We start from the raw sequence: 18,864 nt of genomic DNA on the forward strand, positions 1-18,864 counted from the left end.
CCTATATACAAGGCATCAAGTTTTCCTGGATAAAACAGTAATGACAGTGAGCCTTCTAGAAGGAGCACACTTAATCAAAGATGGACTAATGGACAAGGAGGTGTCAATACAGGGAGGTGGCTGTCTTGTCCTGCCTATAAGATGGCATGTGATCAACTGTGTTTCCAGGTGGGGGCTGAAAAGCTTCATGGAGCAGAGAGTAGGCCCACGAGACCCAAGAAGGGTGGGTTTCTGATAAGCAAAGGGCTGTGTCTATGGGGTGGAGTACACTCAGGAGAAAAAGGAACAGCATCCCATCACTGCGGGTATGAGGTCAAAATTTTGACCTCTGCCTTCCATCTCCTGTTGAACTGCTGGATCTCCGAGCTGGTGCTGCTGTTGCTAACTGCTCCGTACCTGCCAAGTGCGAGGCACTGTTCCAACGACTCGTAGGCAAGAACTCTCAATTCTCCAACAGAGCTACAAAGTTAGTAGTTACTGCACTATCCCCACGTCACACTGAGAAAAAGGAAGCCTGTGGACGTAACAGGCCTAGGGCCCAACAGCTTATAAGCAGGACCCCAACTCTGTTGTCATTTGGCTCCTCTAGCACAGGGTGCTCCCAGAGTTCCTTTACTTGGTCCCTGGTATTTCTCCAACATGTTCTTCTACATTGTCTTTCCACATGATTTCACTTTCCTAATGGAGGCGAGGAACAGTAGCACAAGATCACACAACTAATAAGTGGCAGCTGTGCTACTGGTGCCCCAGCCAACCTCACCCACCTGCTAACAAGCACTCCCAGGTGACTAGAGCCCTGGCTGTGTAGGGGATGTAGGGAGAGGGGTGGGAACAGAGGTTGGGGGGCCATGCTGTCCCACAAAGGATTCTGGACATAGTCTCGTGCGCCAAGAGGAGACACTGCAGGTTCAAAGGGGAATGCAGACCCTGGCAGATGGGCAAAAAGAGCTTCAGAAGTGTAGCCGTAGCCAAGATGGGGAGCGATGGAATCAGTCCAGGGAAGAAGACAATGACCCACAGCAGCAGGCGGCAAAACTCTTGCTAGGGCAGAGGACAGGATGTGGCAACTGGATGTGGATAGGAAAGAGGAAGGAATAGAATACCAGAATGGAGCTGAGTGGGAGAACATGAAAACTTAAACGAAAATTCCACGTGAAACAGTACCGACCAGCTGTAGCCCCATGGGAAACACTGAGTACCCTCAAGAGATGGCCAGTGGTCAGACACCATGTGGGGAGGGGAGGGAGCAGCAAGGTGGTGGCTTCTGTGAATTTCATTAGTTCTTCCAGCCAGAGCCAGTCATGATGTGAGCAAATACTTGTGGCGGATATATATATATATATAAATTTTGGCAACAAAAGACAGTAAGAGTTTTATTGTGAACAGAACAGAGAAAAGAGACTTGAAGACAAAGTTCTTATGGATTTGACTGAAGCATTTTTTATTCTTTTTAAAAAAAAAATATTTTATTTATTTATTTGAGAGGTAGAGAGAGACAATGAAAGAGAGAGCACGAGAGTAGAGAGGTCAGCAGGAGAAGCAGACTTCCTGCTGAGCTGGATCCCAGGACCCTAGGATCATGACCTGAGCCGAAGGCAGAGGCTCAACCAACTGAGCCACCCAGGCTCCCCAAGCATTTTTTATTCTAATGACAGAAAAGAGAAGCTGCCATCTTAGGGGCAAACACATCTAGGGTTTGGAAGGAGCTGAGGTGTCCCTCAGCCCTAAAGCAAGTATAGGAAAACTCAGGCTACCCTTGTGTGGAGTAAACCATTTTGGACCTTGACCGAGGATTCTCAGATGGTTACGTACATTCATCCCCAGAGGCAGCAATAGCTGTAGCCCACAAAGTACTAGGCAGGCTTGAGTCCAGGACTTAGTGCCTCACAAAGTATGTGCTCCATAAACACCAAAATGCATGAAGTTGAAATAGAAACCCTGCCTCTCCCTAATATACTCACAGAAACCTGAGGATTTAGAACACAGCTACCAATCTTTGAAATTATTGGATCTTTCCTATATTCAAATTTTTCTGAACCTAAATGAATTAGAGTCTAATCTAAAAGTTAAATACACTTAAAGGGACAAACCCGAGAAAAATTATATACTTGATAAATTGATACCAGATCTCAAAAGAATAGTCTTTAAGCACCTGTGTAACAATAGCTAAGTGCTATGTAGCACGTACACAGTGAAATGTACCCTTGATATTAATCCCCAAAGCTCCTGAAAGTGTTCCCAAAGGGAAAGCTATTGACTGCACGTTAGAGTCACCCTGAGATGGTAGGTTTATTGATTCATTCACTTAAATGCAGAAAAAAAATGTGAATAAATCAATGTTTGGTTACCAGAGACTTCGCTTCCAGACCGAGCCTAGAATCATGAATGAAAAATGGTGGCTCTTATCCACTATTTTCAGACCACAGAGAATGTCCTGCCATGCAACTATTGGTTCCTGAGTGACAGGTCCTTATTATGGCCGGGGTAAAGTGCAGGAGCTGTGGGGCCTTCCAGGTGCCTGCCTCAGCAATGTCTGAGACTCTTCATTCTGGCCACAAAGCTCAACTGTTTGTACATGCTAATCTCAAGAAGTGTTCTGGAACACAAGGATCAGGATGGCCTACTGGGGAAGGACAAAAGTGGCAACTCCAGTTGCTGATCACTCAGAAACGTGGGTGTTTTGGACATGGAGCTCTCTAAGAAGTACAAAGGTAGGCTGATCTCAAGAAACCAGATTCTGGATGATGTCCAGTTAGAGAAATGATTACAGAACTGGGTATTAAGTCTTTTTGGCAAACTTGTAACCAAAAACATTTAAAAGGCATGTCTTACTAGTACTGAAGAGGGAAACACAAGGCCTCATTTTATAACAAACCCATTCCCATTAGTAACCTTTTTGAAATGAACAGATACAGAAATTTTAAGAACATCTATTAAACACACAGGGATAGGCATTTGCAAGCAGCGCATCGGACTAAGTGTGTGCACACATGCTTTAATTTCAACAAAACAGGTGAGCGATTCTATACTGCAAATTGCTTATGAACACATCTGAACCCCTACTACACACAACATCCACTGGGCTAAATCCCTGTGGTATGCACAGCCACTTTTCTCCCTGTTTGCCATGCTCACACAAAGCCCAGTGTGTACACTAGGAACTGAAAGGAAGCAACATCAACGAACAGATGTACCAAGCCCTAGGAGAAAGGAGCTCACAGTCCAGTCAAGGAGATACACAAGTAAATGATAATACAAGGGATATGTGATGAGTCGCATTCTGTGGGATGCAGAGGAGGGGCACCTAGACTGGAGAGAGGGGAGGCAGGTGGGTTTAGGGGTGTAGGGGTACTGTTCCTGATACAGATTAAGGCTGATGAATGGTGGCAAGACGGTTATTAGGCATCCACTTGACTGGGCCATCGGATACCAGATAACTGGTTAAACGTCACGCTGGGGGGTCTCTGAGGGTGTTTCTGGATGAGATTAGCATTTGAGTCAGTGGACTGAATAGAGCAGACAGCCTCTGACTCCGCACTGTAAGTGGGCATTGCCCAATCTGTTGAGGGCCTAACTATAACAAAAAAGCTGCAGAAGGGTGAATTTGCTCTCTGTTGGCTGGAACATGGGTCTTCTCCCAAACTTAGATCGGGATTGAAAGCATCAACTCTCCTGATCCTCAGACCGTCAGGCTCCACAGCTGGTGGAAATACACCCCCAGCTCTCCTGGGTCTCTCTCTGATAGAGGTTAGAACTTCCTAGCCCCAAAATCATGCGAGCCAATTCCTCATCATAAATCTTTCTCTATATGTATCTATATATCCTATTGGTTCTGTTTCTCTGGAGAACACAGATGGGCTTATAGTAGGAGCAAATTCTGTATGGCTGAACATGAGGGCCAGGAAAGAGAGAGAGGTGGTTAGGCTTGGGGAGTCAGGAGTCAGGACATGAAGAGAACAGCAGGTCATGCTAAGGAGCCTGGCTTCTATCTTACGAGATTTGAAGGTGGGTGATGTGCCTGTTGTGTGGTCTACAAAGACACTCCGGCAGCTGGGTGCAGAGCAGCTTGGAGGCTGCCTTGGGAAGCATGGTGGGAGGATCCCATACCAGGAGATGAAACACCCTCGACACAGTGGCAGCAGGAATGGCCAGAGGTGACTGATTATCAAGCAGCATTAAGCAGCAAAACTTAGGTATAAAAGAGTCACCAGAGATGACTGTACACTTTGAGCTAGGACGGTAGGATGACAGTAATAGTAATCATTAATTAAACTTTTATAATAGTATGTCTTAAGTGATGAAGAGGATTTTGGTGAGATTCACAAGGCCCTTATCCTCAGTTACCTTTTGAGTAATATAACAAATTATACTCATAATTGGAGAAGTATCTTATGTCTTACCAATGACATCATTAATCCTGCTTAAAAAACTAGTGGTTTTCTACTGTCCACATGAGACAAAGTATAATTCCAGTGGGTCCTGCTTGCCAGTGTCCTTTGGCACAGGAGTCCAACCTCAAATTCTATGGCCCACATCCCAGCGCCTTCCCAGGCACGTGGAATGGCCTGCCGTTCCTCAAATACAACATCACTGTTCTCTCTGGCTGGAAGCCTCATCTCCCTTGATGGGGGTTTAAGCTCGTAACTCATTTTTCAAGACCCAGGTCAAATGTCATCTCCTGACAAAAGCCTTCCCCAGGCCCCCAGGCAGACTACATGCTCCTTTTCTCAGAGTCCTTATACCGTGAACCCCCTATACCACAGTTCTCATCACATACTATAATCCGTTTCTGACCTTATCCATGAAATTCATGAGAATGAAGATGCCATCTCATTCCTCCTCCCACTCCCAGGGCTACTGAACTGGAGGCTTGGGGAGCTGGTGGAGCTGAACAGAGTGACTGCATCATTCCAGGCGGGCCGGAATGTTCAGTGACGAGTCTGGGAGACATTCTGAGGAGGGAGCTATGGAGTTGTGCTGCATAGTCTCTCCTTCACAAGTTAAATGTCTCACTGTGTTCGAATTACCTCAGCAAAACGACAAATCACCTCGTGGCAAAGATCTTTAGGCTGCCCTCAGCGTCAAAACCTTATTGTTTAGGGTGCCTGGGTGGCTTAGTGGGTTGAGCCGCTGCCTTTGGCTCAGGTCATGATCTTGGGGTTCTGGGATCGAGTCCCGCATAGGGCTCTCTGCTCAGCGGGGAGCCTGCTTCCCTTCCTCTCTCTCTGCCTGCCTCTCTGCTTACTTGTGATCTCTCTCTGTCAAATAAATAAAATCTTAAAAACAAAATAAAACAAAACAAAAAACCCTTATGGTTTATATGTTTATATGTTAATTCTGTGAATTCTGCAGAGACCAAGCAAAGGTCTACTGGTTTTCCAGAAGCTTCACACACCAGTAAGTGATAGAGTAGCTTAAGGACAGTCTCCTCTGTTGCAATTTTCCTGACATGGTTTTATACAGACTGATAAAACACACATCAACTCACTCACGGGTGACTCCCTCAGGCAGTGGCTACCTCTGGGATGGCTTCCTAGCTCACAATAATCTGCCCTTGTCTGGGAAACAGGCCCACTATTACAGGACAGGGGCAGGGCCGTACAGAGGTGTAAAAAGCAGACAACTTGAGCAGTCTTTAAATGCGGAATAACTGGCAAATGAGGGGACAAGCCACCGTGGAGGTGTTACCAGTGGCAGCCCCCAGACAGGTGGTACACTGCTCAGGGCCCCAGGGTGGCCCACTCTGCCCCCCGCCCCCCGTCTTGTGCCACTGATTCCATGACATGCCTTTCAGCAGCTCTGTTGTAGGCTTATGGAAGCTCAAGTTAGCTTCTGTCAAGAGCAATGAAAAGGATCCAAATACCCACTTTCAGCCCTTGGGGGTCTGCTCACTCAGGCCAGTTACTTCTCTCACAGGTCTCGGCACCTGGACATCTCTCAATGAAAGTACCTTTTTAGAATGACCTTCTTGCTCAGCTTGACTAGTAGGCTTCTTGGGAGGGCGAGGTCTAACACATTTTTTTTTTTTTTTGAGAGAAAGAGAAAGAAAGAGAGAGAGAGGTGTGAAGGGACAGAGGGAAGGAAGAGAGAGAATTCCAAGCAGACACCCTGCCAAATGCAGAGCCCGCCTGACACAGGGCTCGATCCCACAACTCTGAGATTATGTCCTGAGCCCAAACCAAGAGCTGGATACTCAACCCACTGAGCCAACCAGGCGCCCAGATAAAATACTTCTCTGTTTTGTCCACATGCCTCATTTTGGCACCCTGCCCAAATAATTTATAGTTCAGTGAAGGACACAGAGAATCCACCCAGAAAAGAGAATGTCTGACAAGATAGTGAAAGTTTTGGGTGTCTGACAAGATAGTGATGGTTTTGGGTCCTTACTAGTGTTACAGAGAAAGCCTGCTTTGTAGCACTGTTCTAAGATCTGGCCAAGAAACCCGGACTGCTCGACAAAACACTGACTTTTCAGTCACTATGTTAATTACACAGTCACCGTGCTTGGAGCCTCACCCTTAAATCTATCAGCACAGCATAGGAGGGCGGAATCCATTTTTAATATTCTTGCCTGATAGTCTTTATATATAACTGAATCTCTTATCGAGAAAGTACTATAATGGGGGCTCCTTCTAATTGTAATAGTATAGAATAGTCTAATTTGGGGATTCTAAATGATTATGCCTATTTTTTCTTCTATTAGCTGTCGCTAACATACAGTCAGAAATAGAATCAGAAGTAAAAATTAGCTAAGCAGGGTCTAGAGGACCTTAAGTTGTCTTTCACATTATCATTTTCATGATGAGTAATCGAGTCAGCACAGTTAGAAATGTCCAGAATTCTGCAGACATGGACAACCAAAGCCAAACAAGAGAGATATGGGATTTATTCCTTATTATTGGGAAATAATCCTGGCCTTAGTTCAAAGCTATGGTCACTATAGTCACACCTAGTCACACCAAATTACCATTATTACCCTAGTGTTATGAATTTATTATTTTTCTGTGATAAAGCTGAAAGATCACAGGAGGGATCAGTGAGAGATGGTGGCTTGAGAGCTGGAGCCCACTGAGCTGTGGAACCCTAGGAAAGTCACATCCTTGTCTATAGCAAAGGGGGAACCATCTACCTCCAAGGAAATGAAGGGGGAAGCAGCTGTAAGCAGTGTAAGAATCTGCTCTGACTCTGTAGAAAACAAACAGAATGTGCTAGAATTTCACGATAATTACCCTTAGGAGAAACTTATTTGACAGCTCTGTAGCAAAACTCTGAGTTGGAGAAGAAAAGGATGAAGACTGACGAAGGGAGGAGAGAGACGGAGAAGAGGACTTTTTTCTGGAGCGTAGAAGGGAGGGATAGTAGAATACGGTCAGGCTGGCGTTGGGGTGGTGGTGGTGGTAGTGTGCTCTCTGGAACCTTCCAGACTATGCCTACATGTCACATGGGTCTGGACTGAAGCCTGAGGACAAGTACACAGCACTCCCTTAAATATTCTGGTCTAGTCCAAGCGGTTTACAATGGAGCTGCATCATGTGTGTGTTCTCATAAGTTCAACTATAGCAGGTGGCGAAAAAAAAAAGGGGGAGAAGAAAAGAAAAAAGGCAAAGAAAAGCATTAACCATCTTATTGTGTGGGCAGTTCTGACTGCATTCCACCAAATGTGTGAGTGAATGTGAGGGGCAAGATAGGTGGTCTTGGGGTCTGTGTGCCCCTCCGAGTGGGAAAGTCTCTCTGGGCCAAGAGTGGTTTTAGTGTTTAGAAATCAGAAGGCCTGCACAGCCAGTCCCTACATGAAAAGCAGCCATACTGTCTGGTGTTAGCTGCAGAAACCAAGAGTTGTTCCAAGGTGGGAGACAAGCTGGCTGGGCTAGGCACCTCAAGAGAGAGACACAGCTTCCATTGTGGGGTGTTTCTAGCAGGCTTACCAGTGAGTCTGACTGCACAGGGTCTCTGTGACCTTCTGACCTCCTTCTCAAGCAGATGTTGTGAGCGTCCCTGCCTCCTGACTTATGCTAATGCCACTTCCAACATGGGATGCCCTTCCCTCTCCTCTCTGCCTAGCCTAAACTCGAGGCATCCTCCCCCACCAACCCCCTCCCCCGCGCCCTACTAAATCTTCTAGCTTCCAAAGACCTCCTCCAAAAGAACATCTTGCTCTTGCCTGACTCATCCCTTTGGTGACCTGTCACTACCATCTTGTAATGAATCTTAACAATATTTAAATCCTGTGAAACATGTGATTAACTTTACCCAACGCAATTATCTTCAGTCTGTCATCAGGTATGCTTCCTGAGAGCAGCAATCTCATGGCACCCAGAATAGTGAGTGCTAAATATATCTGTTAGCACAGGCCAGCAGTTGAGAGCACAGGCTCTCGGTTAGAACCCTGGCCCTGCCACCTCCTGCCCTCGGGCAGGTCATCATGATCAAAAGAAGAGAACATAAAAATCCAACCCGCTTCACATGTGACCACTCAGGCAGTTTCAAATGTGAACTTACAAATGCTGATGGCAGGAAAAGGACCCCAAGCTCATAGGAACGGATCATCAGCTGGGTGCCGTTCTTCTCTAACGCTCCCCAGGCAGCCTTGGACAAATTCGCGCTGCAGGGACAAGGACACAGAAAGGGCGGACTCAGTGAGGCATTTCAGCTCAGGTCAAACTTTCACAGCCTCAAGTACATCGGTCAAAACCACAGAGAGCTGCAATCACATTCATTCAGTTTTTGGCAGCATTGTGCATTGTTTTAGAAATGGAATACTAGGAGTGCCTGGGTGGTTCAGTGGGTTGAGGCCTCTGCCTTCAGCTCAGGTCATGATCCCAGAGTCCTGGGATCGAGCCCCGCATCGGTCTCTCTGCTCCTCGGGGAGCCTGCTTCCTCCTCTCTCTCTGCTTTCTTCTCTCTCTGACTGCTTCTCTGCCTACTTGTGATCTCTGTCTGTCAAATAAATGAATAAAATCTTTAAAGAAAAAAAAAAGAAATGGAATACTAAATCCTGCTGTGCTATAATCCCCAGCATTTACCTAATTGTTAATTTGGGGCAGCTTTACCCTTATCTGTGTTTTCCCCAAGGACAGCTATTAAAATAATTATCCTTTTTAGATTTTTTTTTTCTCTGTCTAAAGTGCTTTCTTTCCTGGACTCTGGTGTAGCTGGAAGGTCTGATTTTATTATATGCCAAAATAGTATTTAAGGAAAAACTATGTCAATATGATCTTAGGTAGTATCTTAAGCTTCACATTCCTTTCTTCTGCCTTTGGTTTTAGGCCAGGAAGTGCTAAATTCTACTTTCAACCTTAAGGAAAACAGAGGAGGGCAGCAGACTGGCATTTGTATCCAGAAAGAAACGGTGTGTTCAGAATCTTGTTTCACGTGGGCCGAGAGTCGCAGGTATGCCTACGAGTCACAGGATGCAGAAGAAGGAGCCCTGGGCCTGACCGGAAGAGAGGCTCCCAGACTGGATCAAGACCCAGAGGTAATCCGGATAGGGAACAGACCTAAGTTCTGAGGCATAAGCTCTAGAAACATGCTCTCCTGCACCAAACTAGGTCGAGAACCCTCACCCACCGTTAATTAACATAAACCCACCACAACGCTTTTTCCCCCAACGAGGCTCACCCAAATTCCCTTATTTTTAGAATAGGGGATATTCTTTGCTATTCAGACTCTTACAGCCCGAGTTCAAGGACAATGGAATTATTTCAAAATTAGATCACTGGGGCATCAAGTATTCTTGGAAGCAAGTGCTAACCCGGCGTCACAGGAATCACAGAATCAGAGAGAGGCAGTAACCAAGAAAGACGAAAAGTGTGATCTCTGTTCAGGGTCCTGTGGGAATAGACAAGGACTATGGAAATCACAGCTTAAAAAGTGCTGAAACAATGAAGCTAACTTAAAGCACATGGACAGACTTGCCTGTCATCCTTAACGGACCATACTGAGGAACAAGAAACTCTACTTTGTTGCTCAAAAGCCACAATCATGAACACCACCATCTGATGGATCACAAAGATGGAAAGAGCAGGGGGAGTGGGGAAGTTCACAGTAAAGTGGTATTATGACTCCAGGAAAACTGTTTTCTTTAGAAGTCCAAGAGGATAGCTTGCTTGTAGGTTTCTCACCCATTAGTCCATTAGTAAAACACGGTGACCTCCTGGGCAAAGCCACAGGTCTAATGGCACAACCAGCCACTGAGGTGAGGTGGAAGCAGTCTCCCATTGAGTATTTTCCCCACTTTCTAGGTCACCACCTGATTGCTCCCTTGACTTGCAACACCTAAGCATCACAGGCCAGAGGCACTTTCTGGAAGGTCTGTTTTCTTTCTTCACTAACTAGTCATTTCAACAACTGGAGGGCTTATTACAAGGTAAAGATTACTGGAGACCACGAAGATAGCTCTTCAGATAAGTTTCCTCCACGCCCTCCTTTGTATTCAGCATCTAATAAAATCCCAAGCATCTGGAACATTTAACTATATCCTGAATAGTTATACGGAAAGTCACTTGTACGCTGTCTAGGTGATAAGTCAATATTCCTTGAAAGAGCATCTTTAATGATTTTTTTATATCTGAACACACTGTGGATCACTGGTACCCAGGGCAGTCAGGACAAAGGGGTATTTTTACCAAACTCCAGCCCTACTGCCTGTGGTGTATGTGGTGTAGATGGGCATCTCCAAGTGTCCAGCAGAAACCCAGTGCCTTGTGAGGTACATAAGATTACAGGGCTGCTTAGGACAAGCTTTTTTACTACCAAAACTTCAGAGGAGTTCTAGCTTTTCTCTTCCATTCAGGATCTAGGTCTATTGCCTTTCCTGACTTCTGGCTGTGGCCCCTGCTGTTACTCAGGCTCACTTGTACTCTGATCCCTGTCCTTTCAGTTTTCTTCTGCCTCCTGCTGGACTGAGCTGCTCTCTCCTCTGCCAGTGCTCGGGTCCATTCTGTTGTTGTTGAGTGTCAAATGATGCTTCATCAAAGAGGGTTGGGGCTTTTAGTTTATTTTCTGTTCTTTAGGAGTATGGAAGGATTCTGAAAGTTGGAGAATTCCAGAGGATGGGATCCTGGATGTCCAAAGTTGTACTGTCCCACAGAAACTGTTTAAGCTGCTACGTAAGGTGAATAATACAGTGACTTCCTTGGGAACAGGTGCGTGGCAGTAATGGTTTAACCAGAGAAGCAGAACCACTAGATGAGTGTGTATGAAACAGAATACGTATTAATTTACAGGAGTTTAACTTCTGTAATTGCAGGAGTTTCTAAGGCAGTCTGTAAGGGCCACCTTTGCCCTGAGCTGGAGTTTGAAATCTTCGGGGCTAGCAGTATCCAGGAAAGACAGACAGCCACAAGCTAGAACCATAGGCAACAAGTTGAAGTCACGAGTAGAGACTAAAACCATGTCCGCTTGTGTTGCCTCTGGCTTTGGAATGGGGAAGGTTGGGGGGGGCTTGTGTGCACGCACCAGGTGAGGCCGGGGTTAGAGGAGCTAAAGCAGGAACCTGGAGCAGATACAGCAGTTGCTGGTCCCCTGCTGCCTCTTGCTAACAAGGGAAGCTGGCTCAAAAGCACAACATTTAGGTGATAAAAAGGACTGCTACATCACATGTGCCCTCCAAATCTCCAACAAGAATCTCCTCTGGGCTCCACCCCAACCAGAAACATAAAAGAACGGGTATTCTGGAAAACGTGGTTCAGCCTATGTATACTGACACATTACGAAGCCACCACAGGGTAAAGTTTTTTCTGGAGCCACCAGCTAAGTGGACCTATGGTCAGTTCTTGAACTAGGCAATTCACAAGGCCCTTAATGACAAAGAGCTCAACTGGTGGTAGGTTACCCTGTCACAGCTTGTAAAGCCTGCCTGCTAGCTAGAGACCTGAACTCATCCAGAATACGGAAATTTTGTCTGAAGTTGAAACCTTAAGAGTAAATTTAAACTGCTAATGTGTAACAAAGTCCAAGGAAAGCATAAGGATGCCACCCAAGTAAGGTACATGAAGAAGGCAGATGTTCAGAAAAGATCCCTGACCCCCAAGTGGGAGAGATTTCTGTCCTGGCCTCCGCACTAATAGCAACATGCTCAGGCACTCTTCTTCTTAGGCATCAGTTTCTTGTCCCTAGAATGAGGGGGTTTTGGCCAATGAAGCCATAAACGCTTTCTGGACAACAGTCTACAATGACTAGACACATCCACCTCCTAACCAGATAGCTGCCCTCTACCTATGTATTCCAAAACCAGAAATATTAAATTCATGCTATTCACTGGGAACTCACGGCTGAGCGGTGTTTGCCTGAATGTTCATGGTAACATGCTGGGGTGTTTAAACAGCCATGCAAGAAAGAAGGGAGCAAGGAAGAAGACCTGTGGGCCCATCTGGCTTCATGCATTTTTAGAAGTTTAAAGGCTGGTAACATCATCAGCCACCTCCAATCCTGGCCTGAGCACCTACTTATGCTGCTCAATGAGTTTACTTTTAATATTTAAAAAAATATTATTTATATAAATTATTACTTGAAGTATAGCTGCCATACTAGTTTTGAGTTTATGACAGTGATTTGACAATTACCTCCATTACCAAATGCTCACCACCGTAAGTACTTGTTTCAAGACGATTAGGAGGTGTATAAAACCACAAGATGACTGTTAAGGGCACATGTGTCCATGGAAAACATCTCTTTCATGATGAGTACTTAATCCAGGCAGCAGCTGCACCATAAGTGCAGACATGGCTAACAGACTGAGCTTTTAGCCACATCTCTTAGAGGACCGGGGGTGGGGGGTACGGATACTTCCACAGACAGATGCAATAAACAGAATGTTGGCAACAGATGTGAGAGAAGATGTAGACAGAGCAGCTGTGTGATGAGGAGGGAAAATGATTAACTCTAGCTAATGTTGCTGTCACCCCAGCCTAAAATCCGGCAGGCAGTATGCCTGTCTCTCTCCCCCTGCACCCCTTCCTGCTCCCCACTCTCAACATGCATCTTCTGTTTTGCATTTGTTGGTTTTTTTGTATTGCCCTTGGACTCGGTTTCTTTATGCACTGAAAAATAGTTTCACAAGTGATATGGAAAGATACTCCCTGTGAAAGATTCAAGTTGTATACAGGTATACACAAGGAAATAATCTTTATTATTTTATTAATTTTGATGGATTTTCCCTCTCAAACATCTTTCTTATTAAGACTATCACCAACAATGTATAAGAGACTCTTGGATTCTTGAGAAGACTGGATGGATAATATCTATGAAAATTTCTGCTAATCTAATAGGTAAAACAGATCTCATTTAAATTTGATTTCTCTGATTACTAGTGGTACTCAGTGTTTTTAACTGTACTTATTGGACATCTAGGTTTACTTGTCTCTTTTACTGATAACCAGTATGCATAGCTTCCTATTGCTGCTCTAACTACCATAAATTTAGTGGCTTAAAACAGCATGAATTCATTATCTTACACTTCTGGAGATCAGAAGTCTAAAATGGGACTTGCTGGACTAAAATCAAGGTGTTGGCAGGATTGGATTTCTTCTGGAAGCTCTAGGAAGAATTCATTTCCTTGTCTTTTCCAGTTTTTAGAGGCCACCTGGAATCCTTGTGTCTCCATTCCTCCACCTTCGAAGGCCAAGGTCAGTGCAGTTCTCTTCCTATCGCCATCACTCTGGACTTCTCCCTCTTCCACCTGTAAGTGCTTTTGTGATTATGCTGGGTTCTCTCCGATAATCTCCCTCATTAAGATTCCATCTGCTACCTTCACGGGCTCTGGAAATTAGGACATCTTTGAGGAGCCATTATTTTATCTCACGGTGCTTTTCATATATTATAATTATGCAGCAAATGTTCTCCCAGTTTCTTGAAGCTGCTAATGAGAACTTTTATATTTCAGGTCTTTCTTGCTTGCTTTCTTCCTTTTTTGGGGAGCGGAGACAATTTATCTAAGCTGCAATTTTTTTCCTTTACCATCATCTGAGTTTGAGGTCTTGTTTAGAAAGGCCTTCTTTATCCATCCTCAAATGGTATTTTTTGACGAACTGAATTTCTAAAATATCTTTGAAGCCCAAAAATACATCGATTTTTTTTTTTATGGTCAAGTGCATTTTTGTGCCATCTACTAAACCTCTGCCTACTCCAATGTCAATATGAGAATATTCTTCAGTTTTCACACCATAGTTTTAGCTTTCTTACCTAGGTCTATCATCCATCTGAGATTAATTTTGTTTATGGCTTAAGATAGACCAAGGTTTATTTATTCAGCATGGATATCCACCTGCCTTAACCGCCATTTACTGAAAAGCTGGTGCCTTTGTCAAAAGTGTTTAATTACATCTATTTCTGGACTCTATTCCCTTGATTAGAATACCTACTAAACTCTACCACAGTCTTACTCTCATTTTAAGCCAAGTCTTCCAAACAGGTACTGTAACTATCTTAAGACCATCTTGGCTATTTTAGATCTTTTGTATATATACATGTAAATTATGCAATCAGCTTGTTCTCTCTGCTTTGCCTATTCTTAATACCTTGCATTTTCAAATTTTTTAAATTTTAGAATCAGCTTGCTGATTCTTTTTTTACAACAAACACTACTGGGATTTTGATCAGGATTGTAATGAAATCAAAGAAGCTGGGACCAACTGATGTCAATATTGAATCTTCTAATCCATGAACACGTTGTATCTAGCTCCATGTATTTAATTTCTTTCAGCAGTGTTTTACGCACAGTTATCGGTGTAGTTGTCTTACACAACTTCTGTTAAATTTATTTCTAGCTATTTGGTGCTTTTGATATTTTTTTAACATAGAAATTTATTATTGGGGCACCTTGTTGGCTCAGTCATTTGAAGCGTCTACCTTAGGCTCAGGTCATGATCCCATGGTCCTGGGATTGAGCCCCACATCAGGCTCCCTGCTCAGCAGGAAGCCTGCTTCTCCCTCTCCCACTCCCCCTGCCTGTGTTCCTTCTCTTGGTGTGTCTCTGTCAAATAAATAATATCTTGAAAAAAATAAAAACAAAACAACTTTATTATTTATAATCATGTCACCTATATTACAGATAGCTCTACTTTTTCCTTTATCTTTTTCTTATTGCATCAGGTATAGTACAAAAAAAATCTCAGTCTTCAATCTTTTACTTCATAAAGCTTCTCCCCACACTACTGTACTACAATCATTCAAAGTCACAGAAACCCTCCACATTATCAAATCCAATGGAAACTCCTTTGACCTCATCTTACTTCTCTCTTAGCAGCATAAAACTTTCATAACTCACCCAGATCCCTCCTTTAAAAATGAGGTATTTTCCCTCAACTTCTGTTAAACTTTGGTTTTCTATTTTCAACCTCTCTGGTCACTTCTATCTGATCTCTAAATACTGGAGTGCCAGGAATGTGTCATACTCCATGCCAAGCTATTAACAGACATTTGTTCCAGGCTGGCAGAAACAAAATCTGGAGACACAGTGGTACACTTAGATGAAAGAAGATTCTTACAGTTAAAGCCTCAATGAAGAGACTTTTATAACCCCAAATTTTAAATTAATAGGAAAATAATCCCAATCCATGAGAAAAAATCAACAGAAAATAGGATTAGATTTCAGATAACTGATAAGATGGTAATTTAAAATAAATATATTTAAAATAATGACTGTGGGGGCACCTGGGTGGCTCAGTGGGTTAAGCCTCTGCCTTCGGCTCAGGTCATGATCTTTCGGTCCTGGGATTGAGTCCTGCATCGGGCTCTCTGCACAGCAGGGAGCCTGCTTCCTCCTCTCTTCTCTCTCTGTCTGCCTCTCTGCCTACTTGTGATCTCTGTCTATCAAATAAATAAATAAATAAAATCTTTAAAAAAAAAAAAAAACAATGACTGTGAAATAAAAAGACAAAAATGCAAATGTGACAATAGCAGTTAATACACAGCACTTACCACACTGTTTAATCCCTTTATTCTTCTGATAATTCTCATTCTAAACTATTAGATTCTCTAACTATAGTATATCTATACTATTATCCTAATTTAACTGATGAGAAAAATAACTTAATCACAGGTAGTAAGTGGTAAAGCTAGAATTTGAACCCTGCAATGTACCTGTGCTCTAAGTTCTAAACCACAAAGCATACTATATATTACTAAAGCCTCAGACTGAAAAATGCAGTCACTGAATTTAGTTGAAGCTAAAAAAAAGTTAATGAACTAGAAGAGAGAAATCTTGAAGAAATAACACAGAAAGCAACTCAGAGGCAAAGCAATGAAAAATAAAAGGCTGAAGACTGAAAGGGTCTCACATGTATTTAGTAAGAGTTATAAAAGGGAAATAAAAATGGTTAAATTGAGGGGCACCTGGATGGCTCAGTCGCTTTATCATCCGCCTTCAGCTCAGGTCATGATCCTAGGACCCTGAGATCAAGCCCTACACTGGGCTCCCTGCTCATTCCTCTCCACCTGCCTACCACTCCCCACCACGGTGCTAATATGTCTCTCTCAAATAAGTAAGTAAAATCTTAAAAAGTAAAAACAAAAAATGGGTAAGTTAATATGCTCAGAGATGAAAACCAGTAATCTTAGAGAATTGTTTAAATAGATCTTCAGACTGAAGTACAACAAATGCCATCAAGACTAAAAGTAATTCTACATCTATTGATCTGTTGTAGTAGAACTACAGAACACCAAAGATAAAGAAAAATCTTAAAAGCAGGCTGAGACAAAAGGCAGATTTCCCACAAAGGAACAGTAATTAGATGGCAATTTCCTAATAGCAACAAATGAGTTCAAAGCCAATGAAAAAAATTCTTCAAAGAAATAGGAGAAAATAATGGCTGACTTAGAATTTTATTTTTTTAAGTTTTTATTTTTTAAGATTTTATTTACTTATTTGACAGAGAGAGAGATCACAAGTAAGCAGAGAGGTGTGTAGAGAGAGAGGGGGAAGCAGGCTCCCTGCTGAGCAGAGAGCCTGATGTGGGGCTCAATCCTAGGACCCTGAGACCATGACCTGAGCCGAAGGCAGAGGCTTTAACCCACTGAGCCACCCAGGCGCCCCCCCAACTTAGAATTTTAAATCTAGTTAAAATTATTACTCGGAAATGAGGGCAGAAGTAAAGGTAGTTTTATAAAAACTCCCCCCAAGTGCTTATTATCAGTGAAAAGGTTTCAAGGAACTAAAAAAAGATACAGTTTAGGAAAGAAAACTAGATTCACTAGAAAGGACAGATATGCCAGGAAAAAAAGCAAGCAAAGAAGTTTGTAAACCTGTGGCTAACTCTAAGCAAGAATGATTCATTTCCAAGGCTTCAATATACTATTGGAACAACAATCCTGGAGAACATGTAAGAGATAGGACAATCAGAATTGGGAGTTCCACATTTTTCTAGTTGTTTAGGAAGATGAAAACCCCAAATAACTTTAGATTCAAGATTAGAAATGGACTATACTTTTTAAATTAATAGAAGAAAGATAATTAATAGAAGAAAGATAATTAATAGAAGAAAAATAAAGCAAACCTGATGAATCTGATAGAAGTGAGAAAAAGTAGGCAGAGAAAGAAACATGGAAACAAGAACACATAACATAAAATAGAAAACTACAAATACATCAGTATGAACAAAACACAAAAGCATTAAAGTCACCTACTAAAGTGGAGATTATCAGATTGGATTTATATGGTACATGCCTAAAAATGGAGAAACAAACATAAAAGAGAAAGGACTTTTTAGATTCAACACCAAAAGCACAATCCCTGAAAGAACAAAAAAAAAATTGGTAAGTTGATCTTAAGAACTTCTGCTCTGCAAATAGAAGTATTAAGAGAATGAAAATAGAAGCCATGGACTGGGAGAAAATATTTGCGAAACACATACCTAATAAAGGACTATCAAGACACCAATGGCATTTTTCAAAGAACGAGAACAAATAATGCTAACATTTGTATAGAACCGCAAAAGACCTGACATAGCCAATGCAACCTTGAGAAAGAACAAAAAAGCTGGAGATATCACAATCCCTTAATAATCTAAACAATATACAGTACTGGCATAAAAACAGACATAGACAGATGGAACAAAATAGAGAGCCCAGAAGTAAACCCACATTTATATGGCCAATCTATGATAGAGTAGGCAGGAACATACAATAGGAAAAAGATAGGCCTTTCAATAAATGGTGCTGGGAAAACTGGACATGCAAAACATACGAAAGAATGAAACTAGACCACTTTCTCATAATAAATAAACTCAAAACAGATTTAAGACCTAAACTGAGATCTTAGACCATAAAACTCCTAGAAGAAAACATGAGCAGTAATCTTCTGGACATTAGCCTTAATGTTCTTCCAGATATGTCTCCTCAGGCAAGGAAAGCAAAAACAAAAACACTTGAGACCACAACAAATTAAACTTTGGCACAGTGAAAGAAATTAACAAAAAGGCAACATACCAAAAGAAGATACTTGCAAATGATATATCCAGTAAGGGGTTAATATCCAAAATATATAAAGAGTTCCTACAATTTAACACCTAAAAAACAAAACACCCTACAAATAATCTGATTAAAAATGGGAAGACGACCTGAATAGATACTTTTCCAAAGGCGATAACACAGATGGCCAACAGATTTATGAAAAGATGCTCAGACATTACTAATAATCAGGGAAATGCAAATCAAAGCCACGATGAGGTATCACCTCACATCTGTCAGAGTGGCCAGTATCCAAAAGATAAGAAATGATGTTTCAGCAAGGATGTGGAGAAAAGGAAACCTTTGTGCACTGTTGGTGGGAATGTAAACTGGTGTAGCCACTACAGAAGACAGCAGGGAGGTTCCTTAAAAAATCAGAAACAGGAATACTGTATGATCCAGTGATTTCACTTCTGGTTA

The 18,864-nt window shown here is 42.6% G+C and overlaps 1 protein-coding gene across 5 annotated transcripts in view; it reads right to left on the reverse strand.

The window, feature by feature from the left end:
- Positions 1 to 18,864, reverse strand: part of TDP1 (tyrosyl-DNA phosphodiesterase 1) — an 87,506-nt gene that overhangs the window by 14,821 nt on the left and 53,821 nt on the right. For 4 of the 5 annotated variants that reach the window (XM_059182525.1, XM_059182522.1, XM_059182523.1 and 1 more), the window contains one exon: positions 8,500 to 8,602. The exons of the other annotated variant lie outside the window; for it this stretch is intronic. In XM_059182525.1, the coding sequence (XP_059038508.1) occupies positions 8,500 to 8,602 (103 nt within the window). The remainder of the gene's footprint in view (positions 1 to 8,499; positions 8,603 to 18,864) is intronic. 5 annotated transcript variants of the gene reach the window in all.

Source organism: Mustela lutreola, chromosome 7, assembly GCF_030435805.1.
Source record: "Mustela lutreola isolate mMusLut2 chromosome 7, mMusLut2.pri, whole genome shotgun sequence".
In the NCBI taxonomy this organism is placed as follows: Eukaryota; Metazoa; Chordata; class Mammalia; order Carnivora; family Mustelidae; genus Mustela; species Mustela lutreola.